This window comes from Pecten maximus, chromosome 5, assembly GCF_902652985.1.
Source record: "Pecten maximus chromosome 5, xPecMax1.1, whole genome shotgun sequence".
Taxonomy (NCBI): domain Eukaryota; kingdom Metazoa; phylum Mollusca; class Bivalvia; order Pectinida; family Pectinidae; genus Pecten; species Pecten maximus.
The window spans coordinates 27,538,365-27,559,252 of NC_047019.1; the positions used below are offsets into that span (position 1 = coordinate 27,538,365).

General features: G+C 35.4%; 1 protein-coding gene across 1 annotated transcript in view; it reads right to left on the reverse strand.

Annotated features, from left to right (window-relative positions):
- The window catches only part of LOC117327709 (phospholipase D1-like), a gene marked incomplete at its 3' end in the record, with an annotated part of 78,912 nt that overhangs the window by 20,337 nt on the left and 37,687 nt on the right, over positions 1–20,888 (reverse strand). The window contains 3 exon segments of the mRNA XM_033884827.1: positions 14,902–14,985; positions 15,572–15,721; positions 17,132–17,284. Coding sequence (XP_033740718.1) covers positions 14,902–14,985; positions 15,572–15,721; positions 17,132–17,284 — 387 coding nt within the window.

A 20,888-nucleotide genomic window follows, 5' to 3' on the forward strand; every position in this document is an offset into this window, starting at 1 on the left:
ATCATTCAACAAGGAATCCCTTTATAACTCACTCAACAAGGAATCCCTTTATAACTCATTCAACAAGGAATCCCTTTATAACTCATCCAACAAGGAATCCCTTTATAACTCATTCTACAAGGAATCCCTTTATAACTCATTCTACAAGGAATCCCTTTATAACTCATTCTACAAGGAATCCCTTTATAACTCATTCTACAAGGAATCCCTTTATAACTCATTCAACAAGGAATCCCTTTATCACTCATTCAACAAGGAATCCCTTTATAACTCATTCTACAAGGAATCCCTTTATAACTCATTCTACAAGGAATCCCTTTATAACTCATTCTACAAGGAATCCCTTTATAACTCATTCTACAAGGAATCCCTTTATCACTCATTCAACAAGGAATCCCTTTATCACTCATTCAACAAGGAATCCCTTTATAACTCATTCAACAAGGAATCCCTTTATAACTCATCCAACAAGGAATCCCTTTATAACTCATTCAACAATGAATCCCTTTATGACTCATTCTACAATGAATCCCTTTATAACTCATTCTACAAGGAATCCCTTTATAACTCATTCAACAAGGAATCCCTTTATAAATCATTCAACAAGGAATCCCTTTATAACTCATTCTACAAGGAATCCCTTTATAAATCATTCAACAAGGAATCCCTTTATAACTCATACAAGGAATCCCTTTATAACTCATTCTACAAGGAATCCCTTTATAACTCATCCAACAAGGAATCCCTTTATCACTCATACAACAAGGAATCCCTTTATAACTAATTCAACAAGGAATCCCTTTATAACTCATTCAACAAGGAATCCCTTTATAACTCATTCTACAAGGAATCCCTTTATGACTCATTCTACAAGGAATCCCTTTATAACTAATTCAACAAGGAATCCCTTTATAACTCATTCAACAAGGAATCCCTTTATAACTCATACAAGGAATCCCTTTATCACTCATTCTACAAGGAATCCCTTTATAACTCATACAACAAGGAATCCCTTTATAACTCATTCAACAAGGAATCCCTTTATAACTCATTCTACAAGGAATCCCTTTATGACTCATACAACAAGGAATCCCTTTATAACTCATTCTACAAGGAATCCCTTTATAACTCATCCAACAAGGAATCCCTTTATAACTCATACAAGGAATCCCTTTATAACTCATACAATGAATCCCTTTATGACTCATACAACAAGGAATCCCTTTATAACTCATACAAGGAATCCCTTTATAACTCATACAAGGAATCCCTTTATAACTCATTCTACAAGGAATCCCTTTATAACTCATTCTACAAGGAATCCCTTTATCACTCATTCTACAAGGAATCCCTTTATAACTCATACAAGGAATCCCTTTATAACTCATTCTACAAGGAATCCCTTTATAACTCATTCTACAAGGAATCCCTTTATAACTCATTCTACAAGGAATCCCTTTATAACTAATTCAACAAGGAATCCCTTTATAACTCATTCAACAAGGAATCCCTTTATAACTCATTCAACAAGGAATCCCTTTATAACTCATTCTACAAGGAATCCCTTTATAACTCATACAAGGAATCCCTTTATAACTCATTCAACAAGGAATCCCTTTATAACTCATTCAACAAGGAATCCCTTTATAACTCATTCTACAAGGAATCCCTTTATAACTCATTCAACAAGGAATCCCTTTATGACTCATTCAACAAGGAATCCCTTCATGACTCATTCAACAAGGAATCCCTTTATAACTCATACAAGGAATCCCTTTATAACTCATATAACAAGGAATCCCTTTATAACTCATATAACAAGGAATCCCTTTATCACTCATACAACAAGGAATCCCTTTATAACTCATATAACAAGGAATCCCTTTATAACTCATACAAGGAATCCCTTTATCACTCATTCAACAAGGAATCCCTTTATAACTCATACAAGGAATCCCTTTATCACTCATTCAACAAGGAATCCCTTTATAACTCATTCAACAAGGAATCCCTTTATAACTCATACAAGGAATCCCTTTATAACTCATATAACAAGGAATCCCTTTATAACTCATATAACAAGGAATCCCTTTATCACTCATACAACAAGGAATCCCTTTATAACTCATATAACAAGGAATCCCTTTATAACTCATTCAACAAGGAATCCCTTTATAACTCATTCTACAAGGAATCCCTTTATAACTCATTCTACAAGGAATCCCTTTATAACTCATACAAGGAATCCCTTTATAACTCATACAAGGAATCCCTTTATCACTCATTCAACAAGGAATCCCTTTATAACTCATTCAACAAGGAATCCCTTTATAACTCATACAAGGAATCCCTTTATCACTCATTCAACAAGGAATCCCTTTATCACTCATTCAACAAGGAATCCCTTTATAACTCATACAAGGAATCCCTTTATAACTCATACAAGGAATCCCTTTATAACTCATTCAACAAGGAATCCCTTTATAACTCATTCAACAAGGAATCCCTTTATAACTCATTCTACAAGGAATCCCTTTATAACTCATTCAACAAGGAATCCCTTTATGACTCATTCAACAAGGAATCCCTTTATGACTCATTCAACAAGGAATCCCTTTATAACTCATACAAGGAATCCCTTTATAACTCATATAACAAGGAATCCCTTTATAACTCATATAACAAGGAATCCCTTTATCACTCATACAACAAGGAATCCCTTTATAACTCATTCAACAAGGAATCCCTTTATGACTCATTCAACAAGGAATCCCTTTATGACTCATTCTACAAGGAATCCCTTTATAACTCATTCTACAAGGAATCCCTTTATGACTCATTCAACAAGGAATCCCTTTATAACTCATTCAACAAGGAATCCCTTTATGACTCATACAACAAGGAATCCCTTTATGACTCATTCAACAAGGAATCCCTTTATAACTCATTCAACAAGGAATCCCTTTATAACTCATACAACAAGGAATCCCTTTATGACTCATTCAACAAGGAATCCCTTTATAACTCATACAACAAGGAATCCCTTTATAACTCATTCTACAAGGAATCCCTTTATAACTCATATAACAAGGAATCCCTTTATAACTCATACAACAAGGAATCCCTTTATGACTCATTCTACAAGGAATCCCTTTATAACTCATTCTACAAGGAATCCCTTTTATAACTCATTCAACAAGGAATCCCTTTATAACTCATACAACAAGGAATCTCTTTATAACTATATATGTATGCCATCAGAGATGCTTCAACTGATACCCGATGTATGTATGCCACCAGAGATGCTTCAAACCAATACCCTATACATGTATGCCACCAGAGATGCTTCAAACCAATACCCTATATATATATGCCATCAGAGATGCTGCAACCGATACCTGATATATGTATGCCATCAGACATGCTGCAACCGATACCCTATATATGTATGCCAATAGAGACGCTTCAACCGATACCCTATATATGTATGCCATCAGACATGCTTCAACTGATACCCTATATGTATGCCAATAGAGACGCTTCAACCGATATCCGATATATGTATGCCATCAGAGATGCTTCAACCGATACCCTATATATGTATGCCAATAGAGACGCTTCAACCGATACCCTATATATGTATGCCATCAGACATGCTTCAACTGATACCCTATATGTATGCCAATAGAGACGCTTCAACCGATATCCGATATATGTATGCCATCAGAGATGCTTCAACTGATACCCTATATATATATGCCATCAGACATGCTTAAACCGATACCCGATATATGTATGCCATCAGACATGCTTCAACTGATACCCTATATATATATGCCATCAGACACGCTTCAACCGATATCCGATATATGTATGCCATCAGACATGCTTCAACTGATACCCTATATATATATGCCATCAGACATGCTTAAACCGATACCCGATATATGTATGCCATCAGACATGCTGCAACCGATACCCTATATATGTATGCCATCAGAGATGCTGCAACCGATACCCTATATATATATGCCGTCAGAGATGCTTCAACCAAGACCTTATGTTTGCTGTTAGATATTTTACACCAATAACTTCCATAATATTATTCATTCATTAGGCATATTCAAACATGATATAGTTTTGTTGTGTATAGTTTGAACAACACTTCAATATAACAAGCAGTAATTCATCATTGTCATTTTCTACAACCAATAAATCCAGTCTGAAGCTGATATGTATACCAGGTACTTCTGTCACGGACATCACATTGTAATATCCTTCTGTTCCATTACAACATTCCATTACAACTTAGAAAAATAATGACGCTCTTTAATAGCAAACATTGTACAGTTGTATTGCATAGCAACATGGCATTATATACATTCCCTTTACAGTACACACTTACTGTATCAATCTGAGACCAGTCATTGCTTTCAAAGGAGACACAAACACCATATGTTAAATAAACTTTCAAGAAAGAAATTACCATGGTAACCAGAAAAAATAATCATGATAGAAAATTAACTTGAGTAGAATATCTTCTACTGTCCTGGTTGGAAAACCATTTGATGATTGCACTGCTTTTGAAGTTACAACCAATTCAAAATAATGGGATTTTCTAGAAATAGTTATGGTGACCTTAAACTTAATTAATGTGTGAAGTTCAATGAACAATATTAATATCCTCAAGGGATATGAGCCATTAGAGATCTAGAGCTGACAATGAATTTACTGAAAGAATTTTAGTAACAGTGACCTTGGCCTTGATCTAATAACCCTGAAACCCAAACTTGTCCAAGATATTATGATCCTTTATAATTGTGTGAAGTTTGATTAGAATCCCTCTCCGTCTGTGTATACAACACAGATGGATGGAGAGAAAACAGGAAAGTTTCAATCCCCACTCAGTTTCACCAGTAAGGGTCTAGGAAAAAACTTCTTGGAAAAGATAAAGCTTCAATTTTCATTATTATCTCTTCTAAGATTTCTTTCACTAAACAACTGCTATAAACTATACTGTACGTGTATATGATTTCAAGAGTCACAGAGAAAATGCTTTGTACAAAACTGGAAAATGAAAGCCTATATAATTACAGAAATGAGATTTTATAAAAAAGAAGACTTCCTCCCATTTATTCACTATGGTTATCAATGATGTACCAATGTTGTACTTCAGAATGTACACATCATTATAACATCCTGTAATAGGCCCCATCTCTTCTTATGTCACGGATTATGTGTTGAACCTTTAGACGTATTTGGACTCCAATAAAAGACCAAATGTTCCTTTTTTCTCCTCTTCTTCTAAATCTCATTTCATAACATGGAAAACCTACATATGAACTCTAAAGAATATAGCAATACAAAATTTCAGCTATCAAAATCTAAGATGGCCACCTGTAGGCCATTTTGTTTAGGCACAACTAAGGACTGAGGGGATCCTGCATAGAATTATCCCTCCAGTTCTTTTCAAGGAATATATAGTTATAACAAATATAAAATGTCAAAATCCAACACCCCACTGACCACAGACAAGCCCACCATCTGTTGATCATGTGGGCTAATAAATATACCTCTAACAGAGAAGAGTTCAGATTAGATATGCTAATTTCCAACTTAATGAATTCTACTAGGAATCAATCTCGGGGTCGTAAAGTTGATACTTTTTTGCAACATGCTCTACGGCCCTCAATCGCCCTCAACGGCACATGTATATACAGAAGAAAACATCAATCTCACAGGAAAATAGTTTACACAAAGGAAGGCAGAAATAAACAAATACATATTGTCAATTTGCCATCAGACTATGACACAGGATTGATGGCATGAGAACCCCTGACCTTAAGTATACATTTGTATTTATAGTTCAGGGTTCTCACTATCTGCATGTGATTTATTTTTGACCGCAATTTCAACCACTAGGTGACGAGTCAGAGAAACTGTATTATATTCAATGATTTAGTCACCTCATCATCAATGTTATTTTCGTTCACAGGTAATAAAGATTGTTGTGTATTCGTTGAGCGTACAGCCTGAAGGCCTTGACTTGCGACTGTATACATACTTCAATAAACAGATACCTGGGAAGAACAACAATAACTCATTTACTATATATTACTAGTACTGTATTTATCCAGCAATAAGCCCAAGTAAATATGTATCTGATATCTATTGAAGTTAACACAGTACAAACTACAAGCAAATGAAGTACAATGTATCATTGTCCTCCAATAAGCCCTTCCCCTATACCTATCAAGTGTATGTATTGGCCCCGTGGGCTTATTACACCATAAATATGACGTATGAATAGGTCAACTGAAGAAAGAATTCATATCTGTTAAAGGTATAAAATATATGCTGTTTTAATTCACAAATAAATCCCTACCCACATATGTTCCGGTGAAACTCTGGAATCAGTTAATTTGACAATATATTGCCAAGGTAACAGAAGAAATATAAAAACTAAGAACTCTTTGATAGTAGAAGGTACGACCAGATTGCTCAATTTGATGTGTATAGGAAATGTTGTGGAATTATTTGAAAGGGTCTGAACACTTAACCAAGTTCTTCATTTTTGAGGAATTAATGATTTTCAAATAGCATGTAAAAGCTAAACAAGATTCACCATTTACCTTTGCCCATCCTAAATGGAGGGTAACTATGGTAACCAATTCAAATAGAAGTTAATTTGAGAGTTGTAAGGTAACCGATTACAGCCTCAGGCCAGGGCCACAACTTATCAATTATTAAACCGGAGTCGATGGTTAAGTCATCATTTCAGTACCAATCTTCTGTACAAGTGTTCACCTACATCTGTTGTAATTCACCATTCGTTGTTTGATGAATATATATAGATTAAAGAAGTAAAGTAAGCTACAAAATAATTAAACTGGTAACATTGATCATTAAAAGATTCCTCATCTTGTGGTTATTTTCAGACTTGTAAATCAGCTATAGAGAATCAGATATTGTATACAACATCAATACATATATTATGGAAAACAGGATATGGCAATCTAAATATACTATCCAGCATGCTTCTTTCAAAATGAGAAACATTTATCCCAACTAAATGATTTTTTTTTTAAATCCACAAATAAACTATGAAATATTCAAGTGGATTTGTTATCATATTCTTTTCAACGGTTACCTAACGTATTTACCCAGAAATAAGTCCCCGCCTACAAATGATTCCCCTTCTTCATTTTTGCAGAATCATCAATTTTAAAAATAGTAAGCTAAAAGTGGTTCACAAATAAGCCCTCCCCTAACTTAAAAACTATTCTACTAGAAAAGGGCTTATTCAAGATAAATACACTAGAAAAGGGATTATTCAAGGTTAAATACACTAGGAAAAGGGCTTTTTCAAGGTGAAATACACTAGGAAAAGGGCTTATTCAAGGTTAAATACACTAGGAAAATGGCTTATTCAAGGTTAAATACACTAGAAAAGGGCTTATTCAAGGTTAATTACACAAGGAAAGGGGCTTATTCAAGGTTGAATACACTAGAAAAGGGCTTATGCAAGGTTAAATACACTCAGAAAAGGGCTTATTCAAGGTTAAATACACAAGGAAAGGGGCTTATTCTAGGATAAATACAGTAAAGTATGTTGTAAGCCATCACGGTAACAGATTGAAAGAGTGTGTGTTGTCCACCGATACTCAGATCAATAAAGTAAACAACAAGTAATATAAAGGTTAGGGCTCATTCTAAACACTTCCTGTGACAAAGGGTCGACATCTTAATCATGTCCTGTGTAAAACTCACTTTAAACTTCCTAAGTTCTAATCCTTATAACAGCAGGATAACTTTTGAATAAATCTTCATCAATAAATTCATCAACAAAAATGTTGACTCTAAATTTTTAAATGTTTAACTTCTAGTAATGGCTTAAGTATACGAGTCAAAGTAAGATGTGTATGATTGGGCAGTGTAATGATTTGTATGTATACTGGACTGACTCAAAATGAAATAGGTCAGATTTGTATCATCCTGCATGTAATGCTTAATTTGTATGCAATACTCATCTTACTGTGATGTACATGTATTCTGATTAGTTATATAAGATTATTAGATGTGTCTATTATCAATTCCTTTCTCAGGTTATAAGATGTGTCTATCGTTGATTTCATTTCTCAGATTATATTAAGATGTGTTTATCATTGATTTCCTTTCTCAGATTATATTAAGATGTGTTTATCATTGATTTCCTTTCTCAGATTATATTAAGATGTGTCTGTCACTGATTTCCTTTCTCAAATTATATTAAGATATGTCTGTCATTGATTTCCTTCCTCAAATTATATTAAGATGTGTCTGTCATTGATTTCATTTCTCAGATTATATTAAGATGTGTCTGTCATTGATTTCCTTTCTCAGATTATTTCCTTTCTCAGATTATATTAAGATATGTCTGTCATTGATTTCCTTTCTCAGGTTATATTAAGATGTGTCTGTCATTGATTTCCTTTCTCAGATTATATTAAGATATGTCTGTCATTGATTTCCTTTCTCAGGTTATATTAAGATGTGTTTGTCATTGATTTCCTTTCTCAAATTATATTAAGATGTGTCTGTCATTGATTTCCTTTCTCCGATTATATTAAGATGTGTTTGTCATTGATTTCCTTTCTCAGATTATTAGATGTGTTTGTCATTGATTTCCTTTCACAGATCATATTAAGATGTGTTTGTCATTGATTTCCTTTCTCAGATTATTAGATGTGTTTATTATCGAATCCTTTCTCAGATCATAAGATGTGTCTGTCATTGATTTCCTTTCTCAGGTTATATTAAGATGTGTCTGTCATTGATTTCCTTTCTCAGATTATATTAAGATGTGTTTGTCATTGATTTCCTTTCTCAGATTATATTAAGATGTGTCTGTCATTGATTTCCTTTCTCAGATTATATTAAGATGTGTCTGTCATTGATTTCCTTTCTCAGGTTATATTAAGATGTGTCTGTCATTGATTTCCTTTCTCAGATTATATTAAGATGTGTTTGTCATTGATTTCCTTTCTCAGATTATATTAAGATGTGTTTATCATTGATTTCCTTTCTCAGATTATATTAAGATGTGTCTGTCATTGATTTCCTTTCTCAGATTATATTAAGATGTGTTTGTCATTGATTTCCTTTCTCAGATTATATTAAGATGTGTCTGTCATTGATTTCCTTTCTCAGATTATATTAAGATGTGTTTATCATTGATTTCGTTTCTCAGATTATATTAAGATGTGTCTGTCATTGATTTCCTTTCTCAGATTATATGACGTGTCTTTCGTTGATTTCCTTTCTCAGATTATTAGATGTGTCTTTCGTTGATTTCCTTTCTCAGATTATATTAAGATGTGTCTGTCATTGATTTCCTTTCTCAGATTATATTAAGATGTGTTTGTCATTGATTTCCTTTCTCAGGTTATATTAAGATGTGTCTATCGTTGCTTTCATTTCTCAGGTTATATTAAGATGTGTCTATCGTTGATTTCATTTCTCAGATTATATTAAGATGTGTCTTTCGTTGATTTCATTTCTCAGATTATATGACGTGTCTTTCATTGATTTCCTTTCTCAGATTATTAGATGTGTCTTTCGTTGATTTCCTTTCTCAGATTATTAGATGTGTCTGTCATTGATTTCCTTTCTGTGATTATATTAAGATGTGTCTATCATTGATTTCCTTTCTCAGGTTATATTAAGATGTGTCTGTCATTGATTTCCTTTCTCAAATCATAAGAAATCAATGGGGGACAAGAGGCCTAGATCGAGAGCCTGTATTGCTAACCTGCATATGGTAGTAAATATGGGAAACACATCTATACAGAAGAAGGATTTTAAAGAATTTGCTATATTTCTCCTATTGTGCACCACCCCTAAGGCCCCTTGGGGACCAGACCCACCGTTATATACAAAATTGGTTCCCCTTCACCCAAGGATCCTTCAGACCAAATATGGACATATCCTTTGATTTATTCCTACAGAAGCTATTTAAAAAACTTGCTATATTTCCCCTATAGGGCCTTGCTCAAGCCTCAGGCCTCTTGGGGGCCAGACCCACCATTTATACAAAATTGGTTTCCCTTCCCCAAGGATGCTTCAGATCAATATTGGTCTAAATACAAACTTGTTCAATAGTAGCAATATTTTAGAAAAAGTTGGCAGATAGACAGACGGATGGACAGATGGATGGACAGATAGACAGACAAATGGACTGACAGATGGATGGACAGATGGATGGACAGATAGACAGACAAATGGACTGACAGATGGATGGGCAGATGGATGGACAGATGGATGGACAGATGGATGGACAGATGCCAGATGCTGCAACTCGCTATCCCTATGGGCTATAAATAAGCTTTAAATTATTTCTGACAGCCTGAAATTATTTGTTTTAAGAAAAGATGTTGAACATTCTAATGTCAAACAACTAACTAGGACTTGTGTTTAACAATGTGTTGAAATGGTGACCCAAGGAGAGGGATCTCAAGTTATGAATGGAAATTTTTTTTCTATTAATAGTAGTAGTAACCTTGACCTTAGACCTTTCATATCAAAAAGCATTTCCAAGCAAGCTGTCAGTAGGGTAGCACTGCATGAAGTTTGAGTTTGTTCCATGGAAAGTTATTGGATGGAAACCAATTTTCAGTGATCTTGACCTTTTGATCCAAAAAGAAAATCCAAACAAGTAAACCAATTAGGAAGCACCATGCAAAATTTAAGTTTGATTGGTCCAATTGAACTTGAATTATTGTCCAGAAACCAATTTTCTATTCAAAGTAACAGTGACCTTGACCTTTGACTATTTGACCAACTAGAACTGTCATCCAGAGGGCCAACTCATACCTCCCAAAGTTGTCTTAACAAAGTTTTCCATAAGATTATGGGTATTGACACCTGGTAACCATGGAAACCAAAAATTCTGTGGATAAATATCATGCATGCACATTTACACATGGTCCCTATCACTGCTGTGTAGTTTGATTTGAAACAGTTCACAGGTTTATATGATGAGTTGACTGGATAAAATTCCCCCTCACCCAAAAAACGAAGTATAGTGACCTGGTTACCATGGAAACTATAAAATAACGACATGATATAGATTAAGCACATCTACAATGTAAAAGGGTTATTGCCATAAAGTTTCGTTGAAATTCCCTCAGTAGTTTAGGAAGAGTAGCCAGTACATTGTTGTGTCTACAGACTCACCCAAAAAATGAAGTATAATGACCTGGTTACCATGGTAACCACAAAATTTCAACATGATATAGATTATGCACATCTACAATGTATAAGGTTTATTGTTATAAAGTTTCGTTGAAATACCCTCAGTAGTTCAAGAGGAGTAACCGGTACATCATTGTGTCTACAGACGGACAACCTGATTCCAGTATACCCTCCTAACTTTGTTGCAGGGGTTATAATACGGAAGCTGTTTGTGAAGTTTGAGTTTGATTGGTCCACTTGAACTTCAGTCCAGAAATGGTGATGAATACAGACACTGTCTGGCTGTGATATCCTGATGTGAAAAGTATAAATCTAGGATGTTCAATTATAGATGAGTCATGGTATGAAGTAAATACAACACAAACTGGTATAGATTTTCCTATATCTAATTCATTCCCGTATGTTCAATGGTGATGTCTGAGACCAGCTGTTCAATAATGACTCAAGCTGTGATACAAGTCTATCAAAGAAAAGGTAAACTTTGGTGTATGTTTGTTAAACATCTTTGTATATCATTGATATCTGACCCCAAAAGAATATTACCTCTGTACCACAGAAAAACAAGAGGCCCATGGGGCCTGTATCGCTCACCTGGTTGGATTTGACCAAATGTCAAAATAATGTTCATGTTCAATTTATTCATACACATACTCTCTAAGGGACTGAAAGACCCTATGGATTATTTTTACAACCTAATTGTGTTTGAAGAAACTAAGTCCCTTAGGGTGGGGAAAGACCCTTGGGCCTCTTAGACTCCGCCCCTCAGGCCCCTGGGTGTTCAGAGTAAAATTTATACAAACTCTGTTCCCCTCCCCCCAAGGATGTTCCTGACCAAATATGGTTCTAATTCATTCATAACTTTATGACTTGTAGCAATTTAAAGACTAATCTCTATTCCCCTATTTGGCCCCGCCCCTCAGGCCCCTGGGGGTTCAGAGTAAAAATTTATACAAACTCTGTTCCCCCTTCTCCCAAGGATGTTCCTGTTCAAATTCATCCATAACTTTATGACTAGTAGCGATTTAAATGATTAATCTCTATTTCCCATATTTGGCTCTGCCCCTCAGGCCCCTGGGGATTCAGAGTAAAAATGTATACAAACTCTGTTCCCCTTCTCCCAAGGATGTTCCTGACCAAATTTGGTTCTAATTCATTCATAACTTTATGACTAGCAGTGATTTAAAAGATTAACCCTATTTCCCCTATTTGGCCCGGCCCCTCAGGCCCCTGGGAGTTCAGAGTAAAATTTAATACAAACTCTTTTCACCTTCCCCCAAGGATGTTCCTGACCAAATCTAGTTAAAATCCATTAGAAACTTTATGACTAGTAGCGATTTAAAGACTAATATCTATTTCCCCTATTTGGCTCCACCCCTCAGGCCCCTGGGGGTTCAGAGTAAAAATGTATTTAAACTCTGTTCCCCTTCTCCCAAGAATGTTACTGACCAAATTTGGTTCAAATTCATTTATAACTTTATGACTAGTAGCGATTTAAAGGATTAACCCTATTTCCCCTATTGGGCCCCACCCCTAAGGCCCCTGGGGGCCAGACCCACCGTTTATACAAAATTGGTTTCCCTTCACCCAAGGATGTTTCAGACCAAATATGGATCAAATCCCTTTATTCCTACGGAAGAAGAAGGATTTCAAAGAATTTGCTATATTTCCCCTATTGGGCCCCGCCCCTAAGGCCCCTGGGAGGCCGACCCACCGTTTATACAAAATTGGTTCCCCTTCACCCAAGGATGTTTCAGACCAAACATGGATCAAATCCCTTTATTCCTGCAGAAGAAGAAGGATTTTAAAGAATATGCTATATTTCCCTATTGGGCCCCACCCCCCAGGCCCCTGGGAGGCCAGACCCACCGTTTATACAAAATTGGTTCCCCTTCACCCAAGGAGGCTTCAGACCAAATATGAATCAAATCCCTTCATTTCTACAGAAGAAGAAGGATTTTGAAGAATTTGCTATATTTCCCCTATTGGGCCCCGCCCCTAAGGCCCCTGGGGGGCCAGACCCACCGTTTATACAAATTTGGTTCCCCTTCACCCAAGGATGCTTCAGACCAAATATGAATCAAATCCCTTCATTTCTACAGAAGAAGAAGGATTTTAAAGAATTTGCTATATTTCCCCTATTGGGCCCCGCCCCTAAGACCCCTGGGGGGGCCAGACCCACCGTTTATACAAAATTGGTTCCCCTTCACCCAAGGATGCTTCAGACCAAATATGAATCAAATCCCTTCATTTCTACAGAAGAAGAAGGATTTTAAAGAATTTGCTATATTTCCCCTATTGGGCCCCGCCCCTAAGGCCCCTGAGGGGCCAGACCCACCGTTTATACAAATTGGTTCCCCTTCACCCAAGGATGCTTCAGACCAAATTTGGTCAAAATCCACTAAGTAGTTTAGGACTAGTAGCGATTTAAAGGAAAAGTTGACGGACGGACGACGGACGACGGACGCTGCGCCATGCCATAAGCTCACCGGCCCTTCGGGCCAGGTGAGCTAACAATGAATATGATTGATGAGATCATCTCATTTCCCCCCATATAACTACCATTCACACACTTCCATCTCATTTCCTCCCATATATAACTACCATTCACACACTTCCATCTCACTTCCCCCCATATAACTACCATTCACACACTTCCATCTCATTTCCTCCCATATATAACTACCATTCACACACTTCCATCTCATTTCCTCCCATATAACTACCATTCACACATTTCCATCTCATTTCCTCCCATATATAACTACCATTCACACACTTCCATCTCATTTCCTCCCATATAACTACCATTCACACACTTCCATCTCATTTCCTCCCATATAACTACCATTCACACACTTCCATCTCACTTCCCCCCATATAACTACCATTCACACACTTCCATCTCATTTCCTCCCATATAACTACCATTCACACACTTCCATCTCATTTCCCCCAATATATAACTACCATTCACACACTTCCATCTCATTTCCCCAATATATAACTACCATTCACACACTTCCATCTCATTTCCTCCCATATATAACTACCATTCACACACTTCCATCTCATTTCCTCCCATATATAACTACCATTCACACACTTCCATCTCATTTCCTCCCATATATAACTACCATTCACACACTTCCATCTCATTTCTCCCATATACAATTCACATACTTCAATCAGGGCCTACTCTGACTACTATAATTTGTATTACTAATTTCATATATTGTTTCAAAGTAATTTAAATTTTTAGAACAAGACCATTCTCTTATCCATCAATCCCCATCTCATTGGTAAATGGTAGTTAAAACATTTATACTGTTTATTTGTTCTTGTTAGCTGAAGGTAGAAATTGCTAATTGCCTCACATTTTCATGATATGTATATATGAAACATAAGATGTGGTTCAGGATATATAATTATCATATTACTATAGTTAAAAGTGACTCTCTCTCTCTATATATATAACTAGTGATGACCTAGTACCACTACAACATGCCCCGCCCACCTACATCACCACTACCACCTCACACACCTTTATTATGCCCAAAGTCTGAATTTGTCACTGTTAATTATTTGACTACAAATGTAACAATAGTAGATAAGACATTTGATGAGTTAATTCATATTTTGGAAGAAATAGATAACAATCCATTAACTCACCACCAATCTGTGATGTAAATTTCTTCCTTAGCACTTTCTAATGCATCAGCAACAGCCGAGAAATAGGAATCACCATCAACAAACCTACAAATAAGGTCAGTACAGGTTAGGAGGTTAAATACAGGTCAACCAAGGTCAATCAGAGGTTAAATACAGGTCAACCAAGGTCAATCATAAGCTAAATATAGGTCAACCAAGGTCAATCAGAGGCTAGATATAGGTCAACAAAGGTCAATCAGAAGCTAAATATAGGTCAACTAAGGTCAATCTCAGGTTAAATTTAGGTCAAACAAGGACAATTGTAGTTTAATACAGGTCAACCAAAGCCAAACAGAGGTTAAGTAGAGATCAATCAGGGTTAATCAAGGTCAATCAGGTCAATCACAGGTATATTACAGATCAAACAATCATAGTTGAATACAGGTCACTAATGTCGAACAGTGGTTAAAAACAGGTCAACCATGGTCAAACTTAGGGTAAATGCATTTAATTCTAAGGCATTAATGATAAAAAAGTCAAAAATACTAAAGATCATATCAGATAAATATCAGGTCAAATTGATACAAAACTATGTAAAATAAATCACAATTAATAGAACAAATACAAACAAAATGCAAGGCTAACAAACTTATTTGTTTTCTCAGGCTGTGAAAAATTGGTAAAGATCTACCATTTTGCATATGACGGCTCTCGAATTGGGGCGAAGGATTGGAATCTGTTTTCCTGCGTGTAGTCTTTTCCAGTTGTCATTGCTGCATCCTCAATATTTCTTTTCCACTCTTCTGCCTTCCTTCTGGTCCAACATTTCGCTAACAGATTTCTAAACAAAAGAATATCATCACAATCAGCATCATTCAAATATAATGAAAATGAAAGTGAGAGGTTGTGACGTCACAACTCGTAGGTGATTGCAATATGGCAGGCGTACACGCCTCCATAAAAAGCTGAACAATGAACAAATTTCCAATCAACGCAAATATTTGCCATCATTTTCCATTTCATTTATTTCACAACAAACATGAAACAAGTTATAACAACCTATAATATTCATATATGTTTGGATTGGATGGAAGCACACGAGGGCTCTTAGTGTGGGAGGTAAACAGAGTACAGAGCAACCCGCTTATTTGCATAGCCCTTTTTCCATGACAAAATATGCAAATAACCGGAGTATTCGTATAGGCGGAGTTGGGTTTTGGCCCCTCTTATACACTATGTAGATCGTCAGGTCGGTACTCAAAATGGGCGCTATATGATTGTTAACGTTATTTGCATTAAAAATATATTTAAAAAAAACAGTATTTAAAATATAAGAGTAAATACGAAATACATGGGTTGTTATTCTTTGTAAATGTACAAATATTTGCATATACTTCATCATTTACTACTCGTCACTCAGAGTCTCTGGGTCGGATATCGGTCATACACGCGTGGGTTGGCACTACGATGTACACTGTCATCGTTTCAATTAACATTCATTATCGTCTCGAGATGCGTTTTGTCCTGCTATGAGTATATTAGTTGTTTGACCATAGATGATGAACTGCTTAAGCAATCAACTTCTTAAATGACCGTGAGATGTGTATTGTCGTTTGGGTTTGTTTTGGAAAATGGCGCACACACACAAAGAGTTGTCGTTCATTACACATATGCCCCCACAATGCAACGCGCCTAGTAAACAATCATGGCGATCGCAACCTGCCTCAGCGAGTGTTCAAGTGCACAGAACACAGGTTTGGATCGATGTTATAATAAATAAACAAATCTCATCAAAAGATGAGGCATATAAATATTTTATTCAGTAATTCTTCTGCACATTGCTACTGATATGGTCTGGATAATAACCTAATGTCGATATCGATGCATCGAACGTAACCTGTAATGACGAAGTGTGAACCAATGATAAGATAACGTTGTACATCGTGTCGAATCAATATGTAAGTTAAAACACTTTTCATAAACTTTTATTACGGGAAAATCACAAAAATACCCTAAAATCAATTAAAACTTTTCGATTTTTTGGAATTTTTATATGCATATAAGCGGGAGTCGGTGTTTTAGTCGATGCAAATACACGGGATTAAAATACAAAGATAAAGAAGAAAAAAATCGGGACCTGAGAATTTTATGCAAATAAGCGGGATATTGAAATAACCGATATGCAAATAAGTGGGTTCCTCTGTACTTGGAGAAGTTTTCCTTGTTTATCTTGAATTTCAGGTTTGTTTACCTGTTTAGATTGGTGACCAGAAGGCCATGATGTGCTCCAGTCGTTCCCATGCCAACATTGACACAAAAGTCTCGATCCATCAACATGACATCACAAATACGGCCATCACGAGGTCGAATGTATGCTACAAAGCCATCCTTCACAATCAGCCATCTGAAAAAAAGAACTCATTAAGTAATATATACCTATCTATAATTTCAGATATGTCATTGATGACAGAGGGACAAAGTGAATCATAATACGTATATTTTCTGATTTATGAAAAAAAATATAGCACACCATTGACAATATTTCAGGCTTTTACCATTACGTCATACACCTGTCACTAATCCTATAATTCAGTCTAATTCGGTGTAATTACTGGTAAAGTACTGACTACAATAGTATCCTATTGCCAGCAGACAGTCACATCAACAGTACTGGCTTACCTTTGTCATTATGACATGTATCTAATTTAGATTCATTAGAAATTTTGTTCATTTAATTGCATTTCAACTCTGCTGTAAATCTCAATAACTCCTGAAACCATGATCATTAACAGGAGATCGTGATTAATAAGTCATTGTCTTGAGGTAAAACAACTTATATTGATTAATAGGAACTACACTAATCCAGACAAACTTTACAGAGTACAAACAAACATAATATCATTACTGGGGTAAGCATCTTTAATACAGATATTAATTGGTAAGGTGTCAGCATCTTTAATATAGATATTAATTGGTAAGGTGTCAGCATCTTTAATACAGATATTAATTGGTAGGGTGTCAGCATCTTTAATACAGATATTAATTGGTGAGGTGTCAGCATCTTTAATACAGATATTAATTGGTGAGGTGTCAGTATCTTTAATACAGATATTAATTGGTAAGGTGTCAGCATCTTTAATACAGATATTAATTGGTAAGGTGTCAGCATCTTTAATACAGATATTAATTGGTAAGGTATCAGCATCTTTAATACAGATATTAATTGGTAAGGTGTCAGCATCTTTAATACAGATATTAATTGGTAGGGTGTCAGTATCTTTAATACAGATATTAATTGGTAAGGTGTCAGCATCTTTAATACAGATATTAATTGGTAGGGTGTCAGCATCTTTAATACAGATATTAATTGGTGAGGTGTCAGCATCTTTAATACAGATATTAATTGGTAAGGTGTCAGCATCTTTAATACAGATATTAATTGGTGAGGTGTCAGCATCTTTAATACAGATATTAATTGGTAAGGTGTCAGCATCTTTAATACAGATATTAATTGGTAGGGTGTCAGCATCTTTAATACAGATATTAATTGGTAAGGTGTCAGCATCTTTAATACAGATATTAATTGGTGAGGTGTCAGCATCTTTAATACAGATATTAATTGGTAAGGTGTCAGCATCTTTAATACAGATATTAATTGGTAGGGTGTCAGCATCTTTAATACAGATATTAATTGGTGAGGTGTCAGCATCTTTAATACAGATATTAATTTATGGGGTGAAAGAAATGGTATATGAAATTCACACTTTGAAATTTGTATGCTGGGATTAATGTCATGTGAACAGCATTAAGAGTCAATGAGAGGATCGTTTTTTAAAGTATCAGGTGGCTACCTCAATAAATTGAAGGTCCAATATCATATGACACCAGGGGTCAAGTGTCCCAAGGATACAACATTGACAGGACTGTTCGAGGTCCATCAGAAATGCGAACTATCAACATCAGAAATAAGAACTATCCTGATCTGGGACCAAACTACATACCTAAAATTTTTAGCTGAGCTATTGCTTCCCCAGCACTATGAATGCACCTTGAGCTACAGATATTTCACCTTCCCCAGCACTATGAATGCACCTTGAGCTACAGATATTTCCCCTTCCCCAGCACTATTAATGAACCTTGAGCTATAGATATTTTTGCTTCTCTAGCACTATGAATGCACCTTGAGCTATAGATAATTTCCCTTCCCCAGCACTATGAATGCACCTTGAGCTACAGATATTTTTGCTTCCCCAGCACTATGATTTCACCTTGAACTATAGATATTTTTGCTTCCCCAGCACTATGATTTCACCTTGAACTATAGATATTTTTCCTTCCCCAACACTATGAATGCACTTTGAGCTATAGATATTTTTCCTTCCCAAGCACTATGAATGCACCTTGAGCTATAGATATTTTTGCTTCCCCAGCACTATGAATGCACATTGAACTATAGATATTTTATTGTCCTGTTATAATTCAATTCTCACAGGATTGCAGAACAATAACTTTCCAATTAGAAAGATTCAGGCAGTTTAATTTAAGGTGCATTATATTCTAAAATGTAACACTGTTATAACATTTCAAAGCCAAATTTCGGCTGCCTGTATGTCCATGCAATCTGTTCTTGTGATGTCACTATCACAGGTAACCATTCCAGGTTCATTGAAATAACCACAAAATACCTTGGTAATCAATTTTATTTCAAGAATTTATAATACACATTTTCCATCATGGGGATGATTCACCTTATTTAAATTTTAGAAAATTGATCAATCAGATTTTTTGATCTAGTAGTAAAAATTTCCTTGAGATCAATATATAGTGACCTCAATCAAATGTACGTTGCATAGTCATTGCGTCATGAACATGGTCTTCAGATCACTACACCAATGGGAATTATTAGATGATTATGAGCTGTTATCTTTCCACTTGGCTTGGTAAGGTTATTTAGTGGCAATGCCAAACAAATAATTAAAGTTGTGATGAGCAGTGAAGAATTACATTTTTAAACCTCACTTGAATTGGCATACTATGATTAAGTTTAATTCTTAGATCGATTAATCCATGATGTCCGATATTTAAATCTCTGTTGCAGAAACTAGCTTACATAAGGCTTTCTCTCATAATCACTTCAACCAACTCAACCAGCATGGCCATTTTCGTTTGGCCTATTTCTCGGAAATGACAAACCAATTGGAGCTATTCTACTTTCATTTTAAGTATCAAATAAAAAAATAATCGGAGATTTCACTTATTGATTTCCAATTGGAAAAATCCGAGACTAAAATCAGTATTCAACGGCCGAGGACCATTTTTATCAACCCAAGAGCTCGGGGCACGGGGTGATTTTCAAATGTAGCATCAACTAGAGTGAATACAACTTATGTCAACTGGAACAAACCAGGAAGCAAGTAAAATAATTTACAAAGAAAATACTCCTGGATAAAACATGTCATTGTGTACGATTTAAACTGTTTTTCTATAAATTATATAATTATCTATCTTAAACAAATGTCTCCAAACATACAAAGTGCATGAATCATATTACTTAATCACAAACAAATACTTCACGGAAGGGGACAAGATTGTCTAGTGTGTTGTTAATGTATTTCGGGAAGTATTATTTCCAGTCTCATCCTGAAGTCAACGGGATTTATCATAGAAATAAGTGATATTTTGATTCCCCCGAGAGTTCTGAATGAACATTTCTAGTGAAATTTGGCAATGATCGCTTATGATTGCTGTCTCAAAGCACCTAATAAAACCATGAAGCTTATTAAACAACAGTGAAAACATAGGCACCCAAGAATGTAAACGTAAACAATGCATGTACGAAGTGATATAATCACTTACCCAGTACAAAAGTTTCCATTATCAAAGATTAATACACAGTTCAAAACATTCTCTTATCAATAATGAACAGACTGCTATGCTAACTTTACAAATAAAGTCTATCAATGGATCCTGATTATATCCGATACCCAAAATATATATACGGATACAGA